The sequence below is a fragment of the Zeus faber genome, assembly GCF_960531495.2.
Source record: "Zeus faber genome assembly, chromosome: 18".
Classification (NCBI taxonomy): Eukaryota; Metazoa; Chordata; class Actinopteri; order Zeiformes; family Zeidae; genus Zeus; species Zeus faber.
In genome coordinates this window covers 10,068,655-10,086,663 of record NC_137210.1, presented here as the reverse complement: position 1 = coordinate 10,086,663, position 18,009 = coordinate 10,068,655, and the positions used below count along the sequence as shown (strand labels likewise).

Here is an 18,009-nt window from a genome sequence, read left to right as displayed (position 1 = left end):
TAGAAATATAGCATATATACGCAGTCATTTCTGTTATGTTTGTCGTATGTATTTATCAACACAACTTTTTTTAGATTATATATTATTTATTTATTGTACGTACAGTACATTATTTATCACAACAGTCAACAGCATTGCCAGACCATATAAGTGGCGCCATCTAGTGGGCTGTTTTTCACAGCTGTTGGGCCATGAAGTGTGGACTGACAAGGCCCCCAGAGACTTTTGAATAAATGGTCTAAAATTGTTTAGAATGGAATATGTAGCATTGACCAGAAGGCCTACAAGTCCTTCGATACTATCTTAAAGACTGTTATTTTGGGTCAACGACTGGGTTCACCCTCGTCTTTTCTCCAAGACTGTCAAATTCTTTCTCAAATGTTTGCCTTCTTTTTTTTCCTGGTCACTCGAGGTGGTAGGGATATTTTTGAGTCCAAGGATATTGTTATTTTTTGTACATTGCATCCGTATTGACAGTTTGCTGACCAATGACTGTCACTTATTGTGCATGCCCAATCAGTGCATTCTTGGTAAAGCTATGGTGGCAGGTTCCATGTTGTTATATGTTATTTCCATCAACATATAAAGCAATGCATGCATTAAATCGCTGTTTATTATAATGTGGGAATACAGGATTTCACACTGTATCTAGCTGGGACTTTAAGATGTTGTAACTGGACCTGTGAGCAATGGAAAAAACACATCTGGTCTAATGAGTCGTCTTGCACACTATGTCCTACAGCCAGCCAGGTGTACATTCAGAGAACATCAATCCAGAGTGCCGTGCCAACTCTTAAATGCAGTGGGGGATCAATCAGCATGGTGTGGGTACCATCTCGGAGTAGTCCTTACGCTCCCCATCCCACTCCCACGGAGGAAATCTGCAACCGAACTGAATTGTTCTGTACCAGGTACTTGGATAAAATGCTCTTGTATACAAATATTAGTAACTGTGATTGCTTCATTCTATTGCTCTTTTAAATGTTGGAACTTTCAACTGTTTTGCACGGTTGGCCAACCCCGGTTTAAAGTTTTACCCACTGAGGGAACTGCCGATAATAATTTCTCACCCTATTATTCTCAATGAGCAGTATGGCTTTGTCTCAGTCGTATGACCAAAAATACATTTTATACAAACGGGGAGGATAGACCGTTAATAGTGACAACTTAATTTATTTACTATCATTGATTCTGAGTGTATTTTCAAGCAAGTTTTATACTGCATTCAGTTTATTTTTGCTATATATTTATTTGTATATTTAACTTTTACTCTTGTTCTTTCAATGCAGTTCTAAATCCACCATTTTTATTTTATTATCTACAGTATTATAATCCTTTTTTATTATTAATATTGACAATTTCTTTTGTTTTATTATTTACACTTTTGTAAAATAACTTCAATTTTGTTTTTGTCTTACTTTTGCCTGGCCAACGACATCCGTTTTATGAATCCCCACGCTGATGCCCTGTCAATCTATTCCTAATCGATTAACGGAACCATTTCCAATCCTAAACCTAAAATTATGGACCCTAACCAAATACATAAACATTGAAGTATAAAAATGTATTTTCCCTGCTGGGCACTAAACATAGAAGTCTCAGACTTATCGGTGTCGGTTTCAGATTATTGTAAAGACAGACTTGTGTGATTGCCACTAGATGGCAGAGCACCACATCATAACACGCTCTCCAATACCTAAAGGTGGAGGGGTCTGGTTCTGCCTGCTCAACTGCAGTGGGAGAGAGGGCCAGCGAGTGTTTTTGTAAGCCCCGTGTGTCATTTGTTTAATTATACAAATCACTGTTGTATCACTGTTGGACAACTATATTGAATTCAATGAATTATATTCAAATCAATTTGTTGATAACCTTCTTGGGACAAAAACTTTTAGTTTCTTCTTCTTCTTCTTCTTATTATTATTATTACTGTTATTATTATTATTATTATTATTATTATTATAATTGTTGTTGTTGATGTTGTTGTATTTTCATTTTTGTTGTTTTCATTACAAATAATATGTATCATATAATAGTAGATGTAGTAGTAGTAGCAGTAGTGGTATCATCACTATATATTATTATTATTATTATTGTTATTATTATTATTATTATTATTATTATTATTATTATTATTATTATTATTATTATTATTATTATGTGTACTGGTCTTCCTATTCTCTACTTGTTTCCTATATTTACCTACTCAGATACGACCAATGCTCTTGGTATGAAAAGATCTCCGCCTGGGGGCGAACCTTTTCTGTTCCATATCGTTGTCTTTCATAGGCGTCTTTCCATAAAGGCGCACAAATATTTACTGAGCACCGGGTCACGGAATAGTCAATGCAACTCGCCTTTAAAAGAAAAAAAAAAACAAAAAAACAAACCATGATGGTTTTCACCCTGGACCAGAGAGAGAGAGAGAGAGAGAGAGTCCCAAAATAAGTCACGTGAGTCGGCATCCGCTCTAGTAACCAAGATAACAGAGAGGGAGGGAGGGAGGGAGGGAGGGAGAGAGAGAGACGGGGAGAGGGAGATGTGCATGTCTTGTATCGAGAGATTTTTCAACAGCAATGTTTCAACATTTTTATTTACATTTGAGGCTATGCTCACATATCTATACATTCTTTCGCAGCAACATTCTGTTTTTTAACTTTGGATTGTGCAGTACATTCCCATTTCGTTTTCTGTATTTATGCGCTCGATACAAACATGTATTTCCCGTGCCAAAACAGCCCTGTGAATTGTAAATGGAATTTGAGAGGGAGTGGAGGAGAGAGGTGGGGGTGAGAGAAAGGAGGAGGAGGAGATTCGGATGATCGAGGAGGAGCCTGACTCCGCTCCCATCCACACTGCTCCATCCCGAAGCAGCATCAGCACCCGAAACTTGCGGCTCGCCCAGTGTCCGCCCTCGCCTCTCCATCACTCCGGGGGGCCGTGTTCCCACTGTGTTTTCTTCTCTTTTCTTTTACAAATGTAGAAGACAATCCCGGTGAGTGGGTTGCATCAGTGCCCCCCCCCCAAAAAAAACAAAATAAACAAAAAAAAAACCCTCAGGTGCTACTTCTTTACTTGATCACCGCCACCACCACCACCACCACCACCACCACCCAGTGATGTGCGCGTTCTTCTGAGGGGGACATGGTCACAGCCCAACGTGGAGCCACCGCGCGTCTCTCGGATCGGCGCGCTCCTGCAGGGGCTGGGATGCGCGCCGGGCACCTCCCGGTTCCTGCCCGGCTTCGGGTCTGAGGACCCGGACGGGTCCAGGGGCCGGGGCCGGAGGAGCCAGTCGACCCGGAGCAGGATGCCCGTGATGAGAGGGCTCCTGGCCCCGCAGAACACCTTCCTGGACACCATCGCCACCCGCTTCGATGGCACCCGTGAGTACCATATACCGAGCCCGCCTGGCGCGTCTCTCCACCCATCCCCCCTTGGTTCCATCCAAGTATAACTTTTCTTGCGGTTAGTAAACGGAACATTGATGCATTGATGCAAGTGCATCAAAGGGCACGTTTTTCTCGGGCTATTTCGCAACCATCTCCAAATTACATCACAGCCCCTCTCCAGTTATATTTTGGAATATATATATTTTTATATATATATATATATTCCATTATAAACACGAGTCGCGCCACGTCATGTCACATCGGAATCGGAAGAATCGCATTGAATCACATTTCTTCCCGCGTGCAACGCACCAAGACCGTGCCACTTTTGCCTGGACCTCCTGGACAAATACTAGAAATGTCTCACTGGTGGATTTTTTCTTTCTTCCCATTCTCCCCCAAACACCGTTTACTCCGGTGTCTCCTTTGAGACACGTGGTCCCGAGCGTCAGTTCACTTGGGCTCTTCGCTTCCCGATAAAAAGGTTCAGCACATTTTCCATATTATTCCACATTATTCGTCATTCACACGCAGAGCTGTGGGAGAGGGGGAGGTGGGATGTATCCACCGGGGTTTTTTTTTTTTTTTTCCAGTTTTTTTTTTTTTTTGTTGTGTTTTTTTTTTGGCAGGGATGTATTGTGAACAGATGCGATGAGCAGAGCAGCCCCATGCTGGGGAGGTGGGCGGGTGCGAGATGCAGGCTCCGTTTACATTTATTTTTTATTTATTTTGTTGTTGTTGTTGTTGTTGTTTTTCTGACGTGCTCAGTGGAATGACTGATGAGAGGCCGCTCCCAATCCCAATCCCACCTTGGCATTCCACCCTTAAAGATTTCTCCTTCATCCCTGCCCTCCCAATCGAGATTCTAACTTAGAATAAGTTCATAAAACAGGAAACAAAGGTGACAATATGTGGCATGGCTTTATTTGCCGGTCTTTGTCTTTCTTTTTTTTTAAAGTCTCGGCTTTTAAAATAAATTTCATGTGACTCTTTTCCAGCTGAATATGGTTTATTGGCCTCTGGTGACCTTAGAAATATATATTTATATATGTATATATATAAAATATATATATATATATAATATTTTTTTTATCTCCCTGCTAAGAGCCTAACAAATGGATAGAGGTTGCACTCAAAGCCCTGTACCGTTAAAGTAAAGTAACATGTTGCTGCTCTGTACTCTGTAGGGATAACCTCAAACACTATAATCATATAGCCGACATTAATTATTAACAACATCTCTCACACACTCACACACACAGAGAGGGGCTCACCCCATCATACCGACCAACATTCATCCATATGAACATGTTTGCGGCACTGGCACACTCGCAGTAGCATGTGTTTTCTTTTGCGTCCACATCCACGACGTGCAAAGGCAAACGCCACAAACGCAAAAAGACGCGAGCGGCGTTTCCTTCCACGCAGATTAGCCCTCGCTGCCCACAAAGAAGCGGCCCGAGCCGTGCTGTTTCTCTTTCCCCTCTCTCCGAGCCGATGAAACACAGTCCCTCCATTTGCCGCGCTGCCGCTAATTACACACCTCCAGCAGTGGATGTGCAGTCATTGTAATTAACTTGCATAGATGTCAGGAATTCATCGCGGCTTTTTCGGCTTGTCAGAAGAGGAGGAGAGGGTGAAGGGAGGGTGCGTGTGGGTGTTGGGAGGGCGGGAGCGTGCGTAGGACAGCGGCTCGGAAGAAAACGTGAGTGTTTGTGTTGGTGCTGTCCAGGGAGGGGGAATTCGGGGCCAGCTAAATATAAAGTTGCTGGTTGTGACAGACAAACATTTGTGTGTTTAAATGGTGTGACATTGGTTTGAGGCAGTGTGCCCGTCCCTCAAAGCTCCTCATTAAAGCCAGCACTTACATGAGAATCAGGGAGCAGAGGGGAGCCGGCTGGGCCAAGACATGACATGCCTTTCTATGTATGAAGGGGCTATCTCACGATCTTAAGGAACAGCCAATAACCACGCTTATCCAAAGCCACCTGTCTCGCTGAAGCCCGTGTTGAGTGTCGCTTCTTTCTCGCAGATGATCTCGCTCCGCGGGCTTACTCTGTCTGCAATGTCCGACCCCTATCTGGCCGGCGGCAAAGGCTTGAAGCTGGTTGAATCAGTGTTGGACTTTGGGGTTTCTAGGGACCGCCCGAGGGGGTGGACCTGCAGTGAGAGTCAAAGGCCAACATGCTGTGGTGGAGACGGTCTTGCCGCCAAGTCTCAGAATCCCTCCTCGGGCCGGAGGTATTCTGCTGTTATTGTTGCTTTTTCGCTTCTCGTGCGTTGCTTTGGATCAACCCATTTGTTAAAATGACTGAAATATAAAGATGTAAATGCCAACGTAAATATCACTTCCTTCCTAATATATGTGGACAAAACCTATTCTACGTCTGAGCTCCTGCCTCATGCATACGCTCCGTTACTGGAAATGCGATGGCGTCAAAGGGAGGTAGCCAGTTTGTCCTTTGAAAAATTTCTGTTCTTCCCTGGTCAGACGCACTGACACACACTTGTGCACACCCATGCATAGCGTCAATGGCTTATAATTCGTCCTCCGCCCTTCGCTCAAACCACACATCCAACTTGATTATGCACTTATCTGATCAATCATCTTGAAATGCATCCGCTTAAACTGTGAGGACCGTCCTATTCCAGGGCTCACACCAACAGGACGTGTAACGCACACCAACCACACTTGGATGGTATTAAGCATGCATGCCAATGAACACTTTAATACCTGGACCGTCAATATCGCCAGCAGGGAACGGATCTCAATCGTGACGCATGGGAGAAAAATGGAGGAACATATTCATGTTCCACACGCCGTCACACACTTTAAATTAGGTCTCGAATCACGTTGTAGCCAGACTGCCTGCTCACACCTCGCCCTTTGAATCATACTTTTATTTATATACCCATCAGTGACGAAGACTGTGAGCCCACCCATTAGGGCTGCGCACGGGGGAATGGAACACGCGCGTGGACACACACACACACACACACACACACACGCACACACACGCACACACACACACACGCACACACACGCACACACACACTGTCCATAAGCGTTCATATGTGCTTTTGAAGGATCATCACCACCAATATTCTAATATGGGAGAATTTGAGGTGTGTGTGTGTGTGTGTGTGTGTGTCTGTGTGTGTCTGTGTGTGTGTGTGTGTGTGTGTTTTGTGCTCTTCTCAAGGAGAGGTAGCATCTGTTTGGAGCATGGCTAAGTCAATCGCTGCTTTTAATTGAGCCGGTCTGGGCTTGGTCCTAATCGGGTTTAGAACATGAACTCTGCTTGTCACAGGACAGTGGGAGGGTCTGGACCAGCACCTCGCCTCCTGGCTGCCCCAGCATCTTCCCTCTCTCTCTCTCTCTCTCTCTCTCTCTCTCTCTCTCTCTCTCACACACATGCACGCACGCACGCACACACATACACCATACACACACACACACACACACACACACACACACAGTCTGTTTCTTTCTCTGACTTTCTGTCGGTTTTCTATTTATCTTTTTCTCCTGTTTTTCTCTTCCTTTTGGTCTCTCTCTCTCTTTCTCCCTCTCCCTCTCTCTCTCTCACTCCGTCTGTCTCCCATGTTCTCGCAGTTGAAAATATTCTGTGTAGCATTTAAAAGGTGAACTCCCTAAATGTGAGTTTTTCACATGTGCATACAATTTGCATTCGTTGTTTTCCTCTGCATACTGGAGCTTTCTGTGCATCTGTTTGTCACTCTCCGTCTCAGCCTTCAAACATGAAACCATTGCTTTTATTGGACTTGGTATTGGAATGTACCGCTTATCCTGAAGATATCTTCCCAATCTTTGGGCTAATGTCAGGGATTTAGAAGGGAGAATCGCAAACTCAAAGTAGATATTAGTCATTTAATACAACCTCACATCCCCTCACTAGTCTTGTCCGACTGAGCTTCGCTTCAGTTCAACACATCTGCCCGTGCTGTACACGCTGTCCTTTTCTACATCCCTCTCTGTCTTTCAATGTCTTTCATTTCTCTTTCTCTGTTTATCTCCTCTCGCCCCCTTTCACTCACTCTCCCTCCTCTCTCACTCTCGCCGCCGACCTCCCCTTATCCTCTGCACTCTGGTAAGAGGAGCTCCCCCCCACCCCCATCCACCCCCCCACCCCCCACCCCCCTGCACACACACACACACACACACACACACACACACACACACACACACACACACACACACACACACACACACACACACACTCATTGTGTGTTTACATGTGTAAAAAAGAGTGTTTAGTGGCTGCGGGCTGTGGGGAAATAAACCCATCACCGCCTCCCTGTGTGTGTGTGTGTGCGCGTGCGTGCGTGTGTGTGTGTGTGCGCGCGCGCGCGCGTGTGTGTGTATGGTGTTGGTGTGCATTTGACAGTGCAGATTAGTAGTGAAGCATTGTCCTGTCTCAGGTGTGCATCTCCCCCATGGCGCTCGCTGCTCTGGCCCCTTGATTGCCTCTCCTCCGGGAGGGACAGATGGTTATGATAGGCCTGCGATAATAGCTCCGGCTCTGCTCCGTCACCTGGTGAATTTATGCCTTGGGCAAGCGCTATACTACGCACGCACAATATGTTCTCTGGCTGGAGGGGAGAAAAAAATAATCCACGCCCAGACCCAATTCATGTGTTTCAGCTCCACGGCGAGTTGAGTCAGAATTTGTTTGAAGATGAGATGAGCGGGATCAACGCTCGGTGGGAGACGCTTTATTGACTCTGGATTGCGTAGCGAGGAAGAACGGGGGGATAGAGTGAAATGTCTGGGCGGTAGCGTTTCGCTCTCTGTTAGCCGTTCATTATGCTGAGGCTTATCCCAGTGTGTGAGAACAAGCAAATATAACCGAAGACAACAAAACGCTTCTTCCCAGAGATTATTCACGCTCGGAAGGAAGTCTTGGGTAAAAAACGGATAAAAAACGCAATGTTTTTGTGGCAATCACTAGAATTTGTCCAAAATGAGAGTCGTGCATCGTACGGAATAATGTAACGATTAACAAAGGGAAAATGTAGTAAAAGGGGGTTTGGGTAAACATCGATCCATCCAAGTTTTTTCATCCAACGTTTTATCAAGGTGGGCAGAGATGGGCATTATTTCAATTAGATGTATTTAAAGTATGTATTTAACTGACTTTTGCGTATTGCAATTTGTATCTGATCCGAGTAAAAAATAATACAAATACACATACTTAATACATTTGGCCATCTTATTTTAGCATTTAAAAATGCTTAAATGACTTTAAGTGTTTGACAATGAAATAGGATATCATATACTGTATTTATGTTATGCTTATATTTCTTGTAAGCAGTAGCCCTATTGTGCCGTTTTGACTGTTGGTATGTGTCCCATGACTTGATGCAAGTCTTGACTTGCTAGATGCATTAGAAAAACTTGATGCATGTGCCAGTGCCTATCCCTCGTTGCTTATGGAACACCCTTTGAGTCAATATTAAATAGATAATTACATAAATTAATACATAAATAAATACACCTATGAAATGAATATGTCTATGAAATAAATCCTGAAATAAATAAATCAGGGAATAAATATATGTAAATATAAATATATAAATTAGTTAATCTAGTTTTATGTATAATATATATAAATCTATATTTACTCCTTTATATATTGTACTATATTTATATGTAGTGAGGCTGGATGGATCGATGTTTACCCAAGCCATCACTTAACAATTTTTCCCTTTGTAAATCGTTACATTATTCCCTACGATGCACGACTCGCGTTTTGTACAAATTCTAGCGATTACCACAAAAACATTCAATTTGTGATCTGTTTTTTACTCAAGACTTTCTTCTTCAGGGAGAATTATCTTTGGGAAGAAGTGTTATGTTGTCTTGGGTTATATTTTCCTGTTCTCACACACTGGGACAGGCCTCAGGGGTCGGTATAATATATTAAAAAATGTATTAAAAAAGACAATTTTCATTCATTTCAGGGGACTTTTATTTCATTATTCCACATTTATATATTTATCTGTTGTATGCAATGGCGCTTGCCATTTGCGCTCTCCTATGCAAAAGTGGTGGGAGTGGTTGCTCGAAGCGGGTCCTCAGCTCCTGATGCCTCCTTGGTTGGAGCAAGGGGTCAGCTGGGAGTGAGCCGATCATGGCCACCACCAGGTTCCGCTTGACCGGCCGCACCCAGTACACCACGCCGGACAGCTGTTCGGCTGTAGACCAACACCTGGGGCCCGGGTGCAGTCTGTTCCCCGGCAGTGGGAGTCGTAGGCTTCTGTTCGGACCCGCTGTTAGGGTCGTTACTCAAAAAAACTTAATGTATTACACATTACTCATTACTTCAAAAAAGGTAATGCCTTAATTTACTTATTACTCCCTGTTGAAAGTCATTTGTTACACTACTTGTTACATTACTTTTGCGGTACTCCGCAACATCGCCTGAAATGCATGCCTTCCTGTTTCCCAGCATGCATTTTGTTCAAACTTTGAGAGTTAAGTTATTAAGTTTGATTGTTAAGTATATGTTTAAAAAGCCGTGTGCAAGATTTCGGCACGACATGTGAGCCGGTGTACGGTGAAGGGATTCCTAGCACCCGACGTCTCAAGACTGGTGCCGGGAGGGACCTTGACAGAGTGAAATTGCATTAGAGTATGGAGGAACGTTAACAACCCACTCCTGTTAAATGAACACGAGGACTTGGCCTGGAAGGTAGTACATGACTGTCTCCAAACAAAAAACCTTTATGAAGGGAAGGCAACCCTCACAAGATGCCAAATGTCCAAGACAAAACTGTGGTAACAGGGAGAATACAACCCACCTACTTTGGTCATGCTCATTCAACCAAATAGTGTGGGAACTTTTAAGACCTTGGCTGACTGACCTCTATCGAGCCCCAACAGAAATGGATATCTTGTATGAGGAATTAGAATCAAAGGACGATGACGGATGAAGAAGATGGTGGACAGTTATCAATTGTGTGAAAGAGAGGGCATTTGGAAAGGTAGAAATCTGTTGCATAAGAATTTCTTAGTACCACCAGAATCTGTGCAAATGTGAGGCTTACCATGGTCCGAGATTATATAATAAGGGATAAACGAAAGTACAAGTGTAGAATTTTTATTTTTGTGGAAACTTAGTTATGATTATCACTTGAAAAAATGTATGGATGTATTCTGAAGAGGAAAAAAAAAAAAAGTAATATTTTTAATGTTCGAAATTGTGACGAGTCATGAGCTGTTGAGGTAAAGTGATGGTCTCTGCACTCCAGCAGCACTTATGCTTGGACACAAACTCAGTACCCCAGTCAACTTGGTGTTCAGCCTGGGCTACCTCCACAACCTCTGTGAAAGGCTGCGGGAGGTTGACCAGGCAAGCCTTAATGGATGCCGGGTCCCGACAGAAGCGGGCCCACGACTCCCGCTGCCGGGGAACAGACTTTGCACCCGGGATCAAGGCACATTGCTCCTGCATATTTTCAACTTTTTTTTACTGAGAATACCACTCAGATTATGCATTCCAACCATTCTTACATGCCTCTAAACCATCCCGTCCCAGGATGGTCTGTTTAGTGGGTGGCGCCACCGTCCTGAGGCCCCTACTGTAGCTCTGTGAGCCAATGGGGTTTGAGCATGTCTTCTGGATTCCGTTGTATTTAGTCCGTGAACGTTCACTGATTTCACCTTATCAGTCCACCAAAATCAGTTTCCGAACAAATTTGAGGTGAAAAATAAGAAATCCAGTAGCTGAATGTTCACTCATATTAAATCTACAAGGCATCATTTAAAAGTTTGTTTTATTGTAAGATTTATTGTTTCATGTAAATGTTATAATGTATAATTAATTAATTAATTCATTAATCAATATTGACTCAAATGGCGCTCCAGAGTCACCACACTACCCCGTTTGAGACCTGCATCTCCTCTACAGGTAATCAGAAATGTTTGTGCAAATGTAAAATTACAAAATAAAGCAAAGAATTATAACATTATTTTATGTGGTCGTTGTGCCTAAAATCATCTCAAAGGAAATGACCGATTGAAAAGTGTTTAGTATGCTCATTTAAATAAGAGAAAGGAAAAGGTGAAAGGTTTTATGGATAATGGATAATAGTTTTGTTTTGGCAATACACTTGTTTTGGGCTTGCTTGATTCCCTTCATTACACAGCCCTTCTGTCATCAGATTCAGTTGGCCTTCTTTTGTAATGACGGAATTAATATTACTGTTCATTTAAATAAAACAGGGAATATGTGTTTCAAATGCAAGACACTTGTTTTGGGCTTGCTTGATTCCCTCAGTGACGTGGCGTCAACCACAGTCAGTAGCAGGTTACTTTATGTATTTTTGCATTTTGAAATACAAATGACATGTCATTTGCTCAGAAAATTAATTTGTTATTTATTTCCATATTTTTAATGGGCACATAATTGTATTCTGTTTCTAGACACATTTCAATGTATCTCTGCCCATCTGGTGGGGGGAAGAAAAAGCGGTGGAAAGGTGTCGGAATTGAACAGTATTCCCCCCGTGTCCAACGACATGCAGGTAGGCCTATAGTTCATTGGAGACCCTGAGCCCTAAAGTAGTTGTGGTGGAGGCCTCTGGTTACATTTTTGAAACAAGACTTCCATTCTGCGACACAGAAGAAGCTGGATCAGCTGCTGTTGCTTTAATCTAGCATGCTGTAAATAATTACATTAACAACAAAATACCCCGGCGATTCTGAGATCGGGAAAAACCCGCCGGAAATAAAATAAATATGAACCCTTTTTACTTTTCGCTCTAACTCAACGGTCGCATTGTGTTCCATGATGCTGACGCACGTTGCAAAGGATGCCCGTGCTTTGCGATCCAACAATGGCAGCGTGCGATGCTCTATTAAAGATAATAGTTTGCAGCCAGCTAATGGAGTGTGAATGTGTTTGCACCACAGCCCCGTTCTCCCCGGGGCAGAGCAAAAGCTGCAGGTCAGAGGCAATCTGCTTCTCATTATCACCACCGGACAACACGGAAAGAGAGAAAGACAGGGAAGGAGAGATAGCAGCGAAGAAACAAAGAAAGGACAAAGGGGGTGTGGGGGGTGGGTGAAAGGGAGAGAGAATGAGAGAGAGAGAGAGAGAGAGAGAGGCTCCCCCGGGCAATAGGTACTCCACGGGGGAGGCAGGCTGAAATGGAGGCCTGTTTGTGTATGAAATGAGTAGAAAGGAGCGGGTGAGGAGGAGATGCGGGCGGAGGTAGATGGATAACACCAGAGGTGAGGCAGCGCTTCCATCACCGCCGAAAAGGCAGAAATTAAATCATGCGAGTACGTGGCACGGGAATCATTTTCGGAGCGAGAGCGTGACAATGGAGAGACCGATCGGGGCTTAAGTGGAGATTGATTGATCGCCGGAGGGGTGGAGGGGTTGGGGTGGGGGTTAGTGAAACGGAGAAGCGTCCGGGGCTGTGTCAGTTGAGGACATCATATCTCCACACTCTCCATCCTTTAGTCGATAACCATGTTCGTCCTGCCGCTGTACGGCCGACTCCCCGACACCAAACAGGGACGTGCACACTCACAAAAAGACCTACACATTCACTGAATTACAGCCACAAGCCCTGAGAATACGCACATACACACACTTCAGATCCCTGCGCTGCACCGTATCCTCTCACAGTTTCTCCCCATGGTGCAGGTTAAACAAGTTATTTCTCACGTGGACTGCGATCTTGAAAGCACTAACAACGCCATCAAATAGAAAAGCTCTCCAACCCCCTCGTGGCGGGGCTTTCATTGAGGTGCTCACTTCATTATTTCTCCATTTGAAAGGCTCCTTTTAGACCTGTGCCGCGCTCGCAGTCTGATGATGAATTTGATAATCAGCGTGAATGAATGAATTGTTTAACAGCCCGATGCTGTCGAACTGAAGGGGGCTGAAAGACTGTGCAACCCCCCACCCTCCCTACCCCCCCTGTGGGCTGTGGATGGAAAGAACCAGATTAAAATGTAGAGCAAGGTTGTGGACTTAGGAAATACCACTGGCCTTTACACATGACAGTATACAGGTTTCAATAACACCTCTGTCGAAATCTTTACCTCACACACCCTCTTCTCACCTCTCATACTGCTCTGCTCTTTGCACACACACACACACACACGCGCACGCACGCACGCACGCACACAGCTTTTGGGACAATGGCCAGGCTGTGTTTCATGGAAGCAGGCAGTGAGCTGCGATCAATAGTTACCCAAACTCTCATTTATTATTCATCCTGGCTAAAGCCTGTTTAAGGTAATCAATATGGACGCTTTGACCACATGACTAAAAAGTGACTAAAGGGGATATTTATGAATTGGTTAATCCAGATAATAAGGGACAATAAAGATTACAGCGAAAAAAAATCCCAGTGGCGTTTTAAACCAGCATGTACCCTGTGTGTATTGTTGGTAAAATCAGCTCTTCTCATAATAACTATGTCTCATAAGGATCTCAGTAGATTGTTATCTTCCTTCCCCGACATGAGTAACATCCATCTGTTTGATATGGGATTATCGCTCCACAGAGATTTCTGCTTGTATAAAGCTCAACAGATATTTTTAACCAGCGGGACCACATAACCGGCCAGTCAGGGAGTCCCAAAGTAACCTTTGTGTAAACGGATATATTCACCCGTGGCCAATAGTGGCAGAGGTCACGTCTTTGAAGGGAATTTCCGCAGCAAATCAAACAGGTCTTATAATGGCTCTGCGCACAGATCAGGCCGAGGCTGTGGGGGGCTTTCGAGACCAGCCACGAGGCACAGGTGTTCAAATATCAAGATGTCTTTTCTCGCCTTCACTCTGTCGGGGGAATCATTTGATTTTGTGTGCGGTTGCTCAGAATTAATTGAGACCCTTCGTGCCTTTGTACTTGGGCAGCGTCGAGGACATTTGGAAAAAATTACTTGGACTCAGCGACGGGAAAGGGTTCCGCGCTGAGGAGAGATGGACATTTTGCACTGCGTGTGTTGGTGGGGAGGTGTTTGTGGTGGTGGGGTGGGGGGTGAAGATGGCATAGACACAGGAAAGGAGTGAGTAGCATGAGGTCGAACACGGACTGGCGGAGGAAAAACAGATTGAAAAAATGTCAGGCTGTGCGTGAGGCAAAGGGCCGAACAGCGAGCCTGTGCAGGTGGGAAGAGCCCGAACCAGGCACTGTGTTTGGCACTAATTGGAGGTTGATGAAGCCGAAGCGAGGGGCGGCGGGGGGGGGGGGGGGGGGTATGCATTAGACCGGTCCAGAGTAATATGTCAAAATGAACGGCGGCCGAGCTCGGCCAGACCAGTTTATTAGGACCTGTGCAGTTCCAGGGAAAGAAAATAAAGAAGCTGCCACTCATTAACAGCCTCACGGAAAGAAAAAATGGAGTGGCCAAAGCGTAGCACGGCTGGCCCTGAACTTTCCGACCGCACAACATCCTCGGTTCATTTCTCGTGTGTATCTCCCTTTTATATCATAATCATCTGAGAAAAAAACACTGCCTTCTTCATCCTACTGACTCTGGCCCCTCTATAAAGGATGGGCTGTGCACCGGGAAAAGGCAGTGGCGAACGGAAACGACCAAGGGACTTACAGTTGACACTCTTAACACGGACATGACACCTCAAGTCTTGTTCCAGCATTGCCAAACACATCCGACTGAAAAATGGACGTTTGCAGTGATGGGGGTACGGCAGCTATGAGTGTGCCCTGGTTTTAAGTGGTGATATGCAGGATGGTATGATCTCCAGATGGAGGTTCTTGTCCCCAAGGGCTTCATTCTGTCCATTGGAAACACACACACATGCACACACGCACACACGCACACACGCACACACACACAAATGTATACAAATACAAGCACACCCACTTAGATGCACATACACATGGACAGAGAACTGCAGGCCACCTATAGCCTTGAGATGACATTCTGTCAAGGAGGCCAATTTGCACTGAAGGAGAAATAACTAAGAAGAGCATCATAACCGCAGCATGGCACAAACAATGGATAAAAAGAGTGAGAAATATCAATTAAAAAAACAGAGAAGTGCTCCCAGACTTTGAGGGTGAGGGAAATTACTGCCTGGGCCTTATTGTGTTGGGTTTACAGTACACTTACTGTAGTTAGTTGTGACTTAAAAAACACACTGAGGGACAGATAAAGTTGAGAATGGAGGATGAATGCTTTGTCTTAAAATAAGTCAAATGATGGTTGAAGGGATGGTTGGACGATCTCTTCCCACCCATTATGCAACCCGTTATGAATGAATTCTTCTTGCAACATGACCTTCCGCGCCTTAATCTTCCAAATGTTGAGGCAGTTGTATCAAGCTCTTCGGCTCTTCAGCTGAAGGTCAATACAGAGTCAGTGAAGCAGGTGGACTGACTGATTCATGCGCTCTCTCCTGGGTTTGCCGAGGACAAAAAAAAAAAAAAAAAATCCTTGAGTGACACTTGCCGGCTTGAAAGGTCAGCGTGGGACACTTACTTTTATCCTCAACTTCAACTTCAATCCAAACAAACTCCCCAGGAAAGACAAGGAGGGGAGGAGAGCCGTGTAGCGAAGAAGACTTTTAATAAAGGTCTATCGGGTAAAAGAAGAAGGGTTGCCACAAACCCTTCTTCTTTTGTGGCGGACGGGAGAGTCTTAAAATGGTGGTGTGTGTGTGTGTGTGTGTGTGTCTGTGTGTGTGTGTGTGTGTGTCTGGGAGTGGGAGTGCTCTCCGTTAGGCAGTCAGTGCGCCAGTCAAACAGACGTGCCATGACCCAGCCAAGTGACCCAAACGGAGGTTGGCAGCGAAAGCCTGGGGACTGTCACTCCCTACCTCCAACCTGCTCAATGATGAAAGGAGAGAAGATGAAGAGGCTTTTTTTTTTTTTTTTCAGATTGCTGTATGTCCAGGGGTAGCACCTCCGACCCAAAGCGTTTAGAACCCTTTGGTGAATTATCAATGTGTGTGTGAGGGTGAGGGGCACAAACAGGTCCATCTCCCAGCTTGTTTATCTATGGATTGCTAGATGACCATTATATGGCATCATTAGCCCTAATACAACTCTCCTTTTGGCCATCCCTTCCCGCTCTCCGTCTAACCACAAACAAATATTGACTCTGGAGAGGGAGACATGCCCAACCCCCCCAACCCCCACCCCCCTCCCCTCTCTGTCTCTCTCTCTCTCTCCTCCAGCATCACCAGCCAACACCCAAGCAATGTTCCAGCAGAGAAAAGAATATGGCTGCGGTAATGACAGCTGGTCAGTGTGTGACTGGCTGCACCTGTTGATGAGCACACCAGATCGGCATCGACAGAGGCCCAAAAGCTAAAACTAAACCAAACTAAACTAGACCCAACTCCACTTTTACTCGTTCTACTCATTTTTCTTTCTGACTCTCCCGGGGGGGTGGAGTCAGTGTACTTCACACAGGAGAAAATGATTGTGTTATGAGGGATTAGCTGGCAGCTTGAGATGTTGTTGGAAAAAACGACATCCGAAAACAATGCCGTGATCCTTAATCCTTTATCCTCTTTGGGAAAAATATTGTATTCATTTTGTATACCAGCATGAATGGTGAATCTGTGATTTGAATATGGCTTCATCCCAGAGCAATAGGAGCGCTGTAGATGTATCTGTAATATACTGCATGTGTGGCTTTCATTTCATCTGCTGTTTATCGATCTCTCTGGTCTCCCAGTCCTTCGTATTTTCACCTCCACCTGCCGACGGAAGACGTAGTGTGACAGTGAGTGACTGGCACCCTGAATTCCTCCGTCGACCGCCGTCAACCTAATTGGCTTTACCTGTAAATCCACCCTCGGATGTGAAGATGTCTGCGTGTGTGCACGCCCGCATGCGTGTATAGGCTTCTGCTCCCAGTGTGTGTGTGTGTGGGTGTGTGTGTGTGCGTGTATATGTGTGTGTGTGTGTGTGTGTTTGTGTGTGTGTGTGTGCGCGTGTCTACGCATGTATCGCATTTGTGCCTGTAAGGTGTTATTAAAAGTTTCCTATTATAGCCAACATGAGTCATACGATTACTGTACATAATTACTGTGTCAAACTGTTCATGGACGAACAGTTGGAGAGTTTCATGGACGATGCTCCATGGTCCGAATTTCACACGAGCATCATTAGCTTTGCGTGCGGCCTGCTGAAACATTTCAACTTTATAATAATTTGAACACCGGATTTATGTTGGATTTGGGGCTGTTGTAAATTCAAGTGGAACCGAGTGTGTGGGTGGGGGTCACCTGGACCATTTTTGTCTCGAGAGTCGCTCGATTTTATGAATATTTTTCCCAAATTCTGCAAACTGTTCATTAATTTGCTCCTCTGAACAGGATGTGAGCCGTGGGTCTCATCGCAGTGATCCAGCAGGGCTAGACAGGCCTTGGCTCGCAGGGGTTGGCGTCTGTCTGGCCCGAGGCTGTGCGGCGTCGGAGTCCTCCGCCCTCCGTAGGAGCCGTTCTCAGTTACGAGAGGGTTTTGCCCCCGAGCCGTTAGGGCTGAAATGAGTTTGTGTCTCTCTCTCTCTCTAGGGAAACAGCAGCAGCAACAGCTCGGAGGCTAGCCCAGACTTTCCGTCCCAGCGGGGCCCACAGCGCCACGCCAGGCCCCCTTGT

At 44.9% G+C, this 18,009-nt stretch overlaps 1 protein-coding gene across 1 annotated transcript in view; it reads left to right on the top strand.

Moving 5' to 3' along the window:
- Nucleotides 1-3,292: 3,292 nt before the first annotated feature.
- kcnh3 (potassium voltage-gated channel, subfamily H (eag-related), member 3) overlaps nt 3,293-18,009 on the top strand; it is a 115,272-nt gene continuing 100,555 nt past the window's right edge. The window contains exon 1 of the mRNA XM_080019366.1: nt 3,293-3,383. Coding sequence (XP_079875492.1) covers nt 3,308-3,383 — 76 coding nt within the window. The 5' untranslated portion in view covers nt 3,293-3,307. The remainder of the gene's footprint in view (nt 3,384-18,009) is intronic.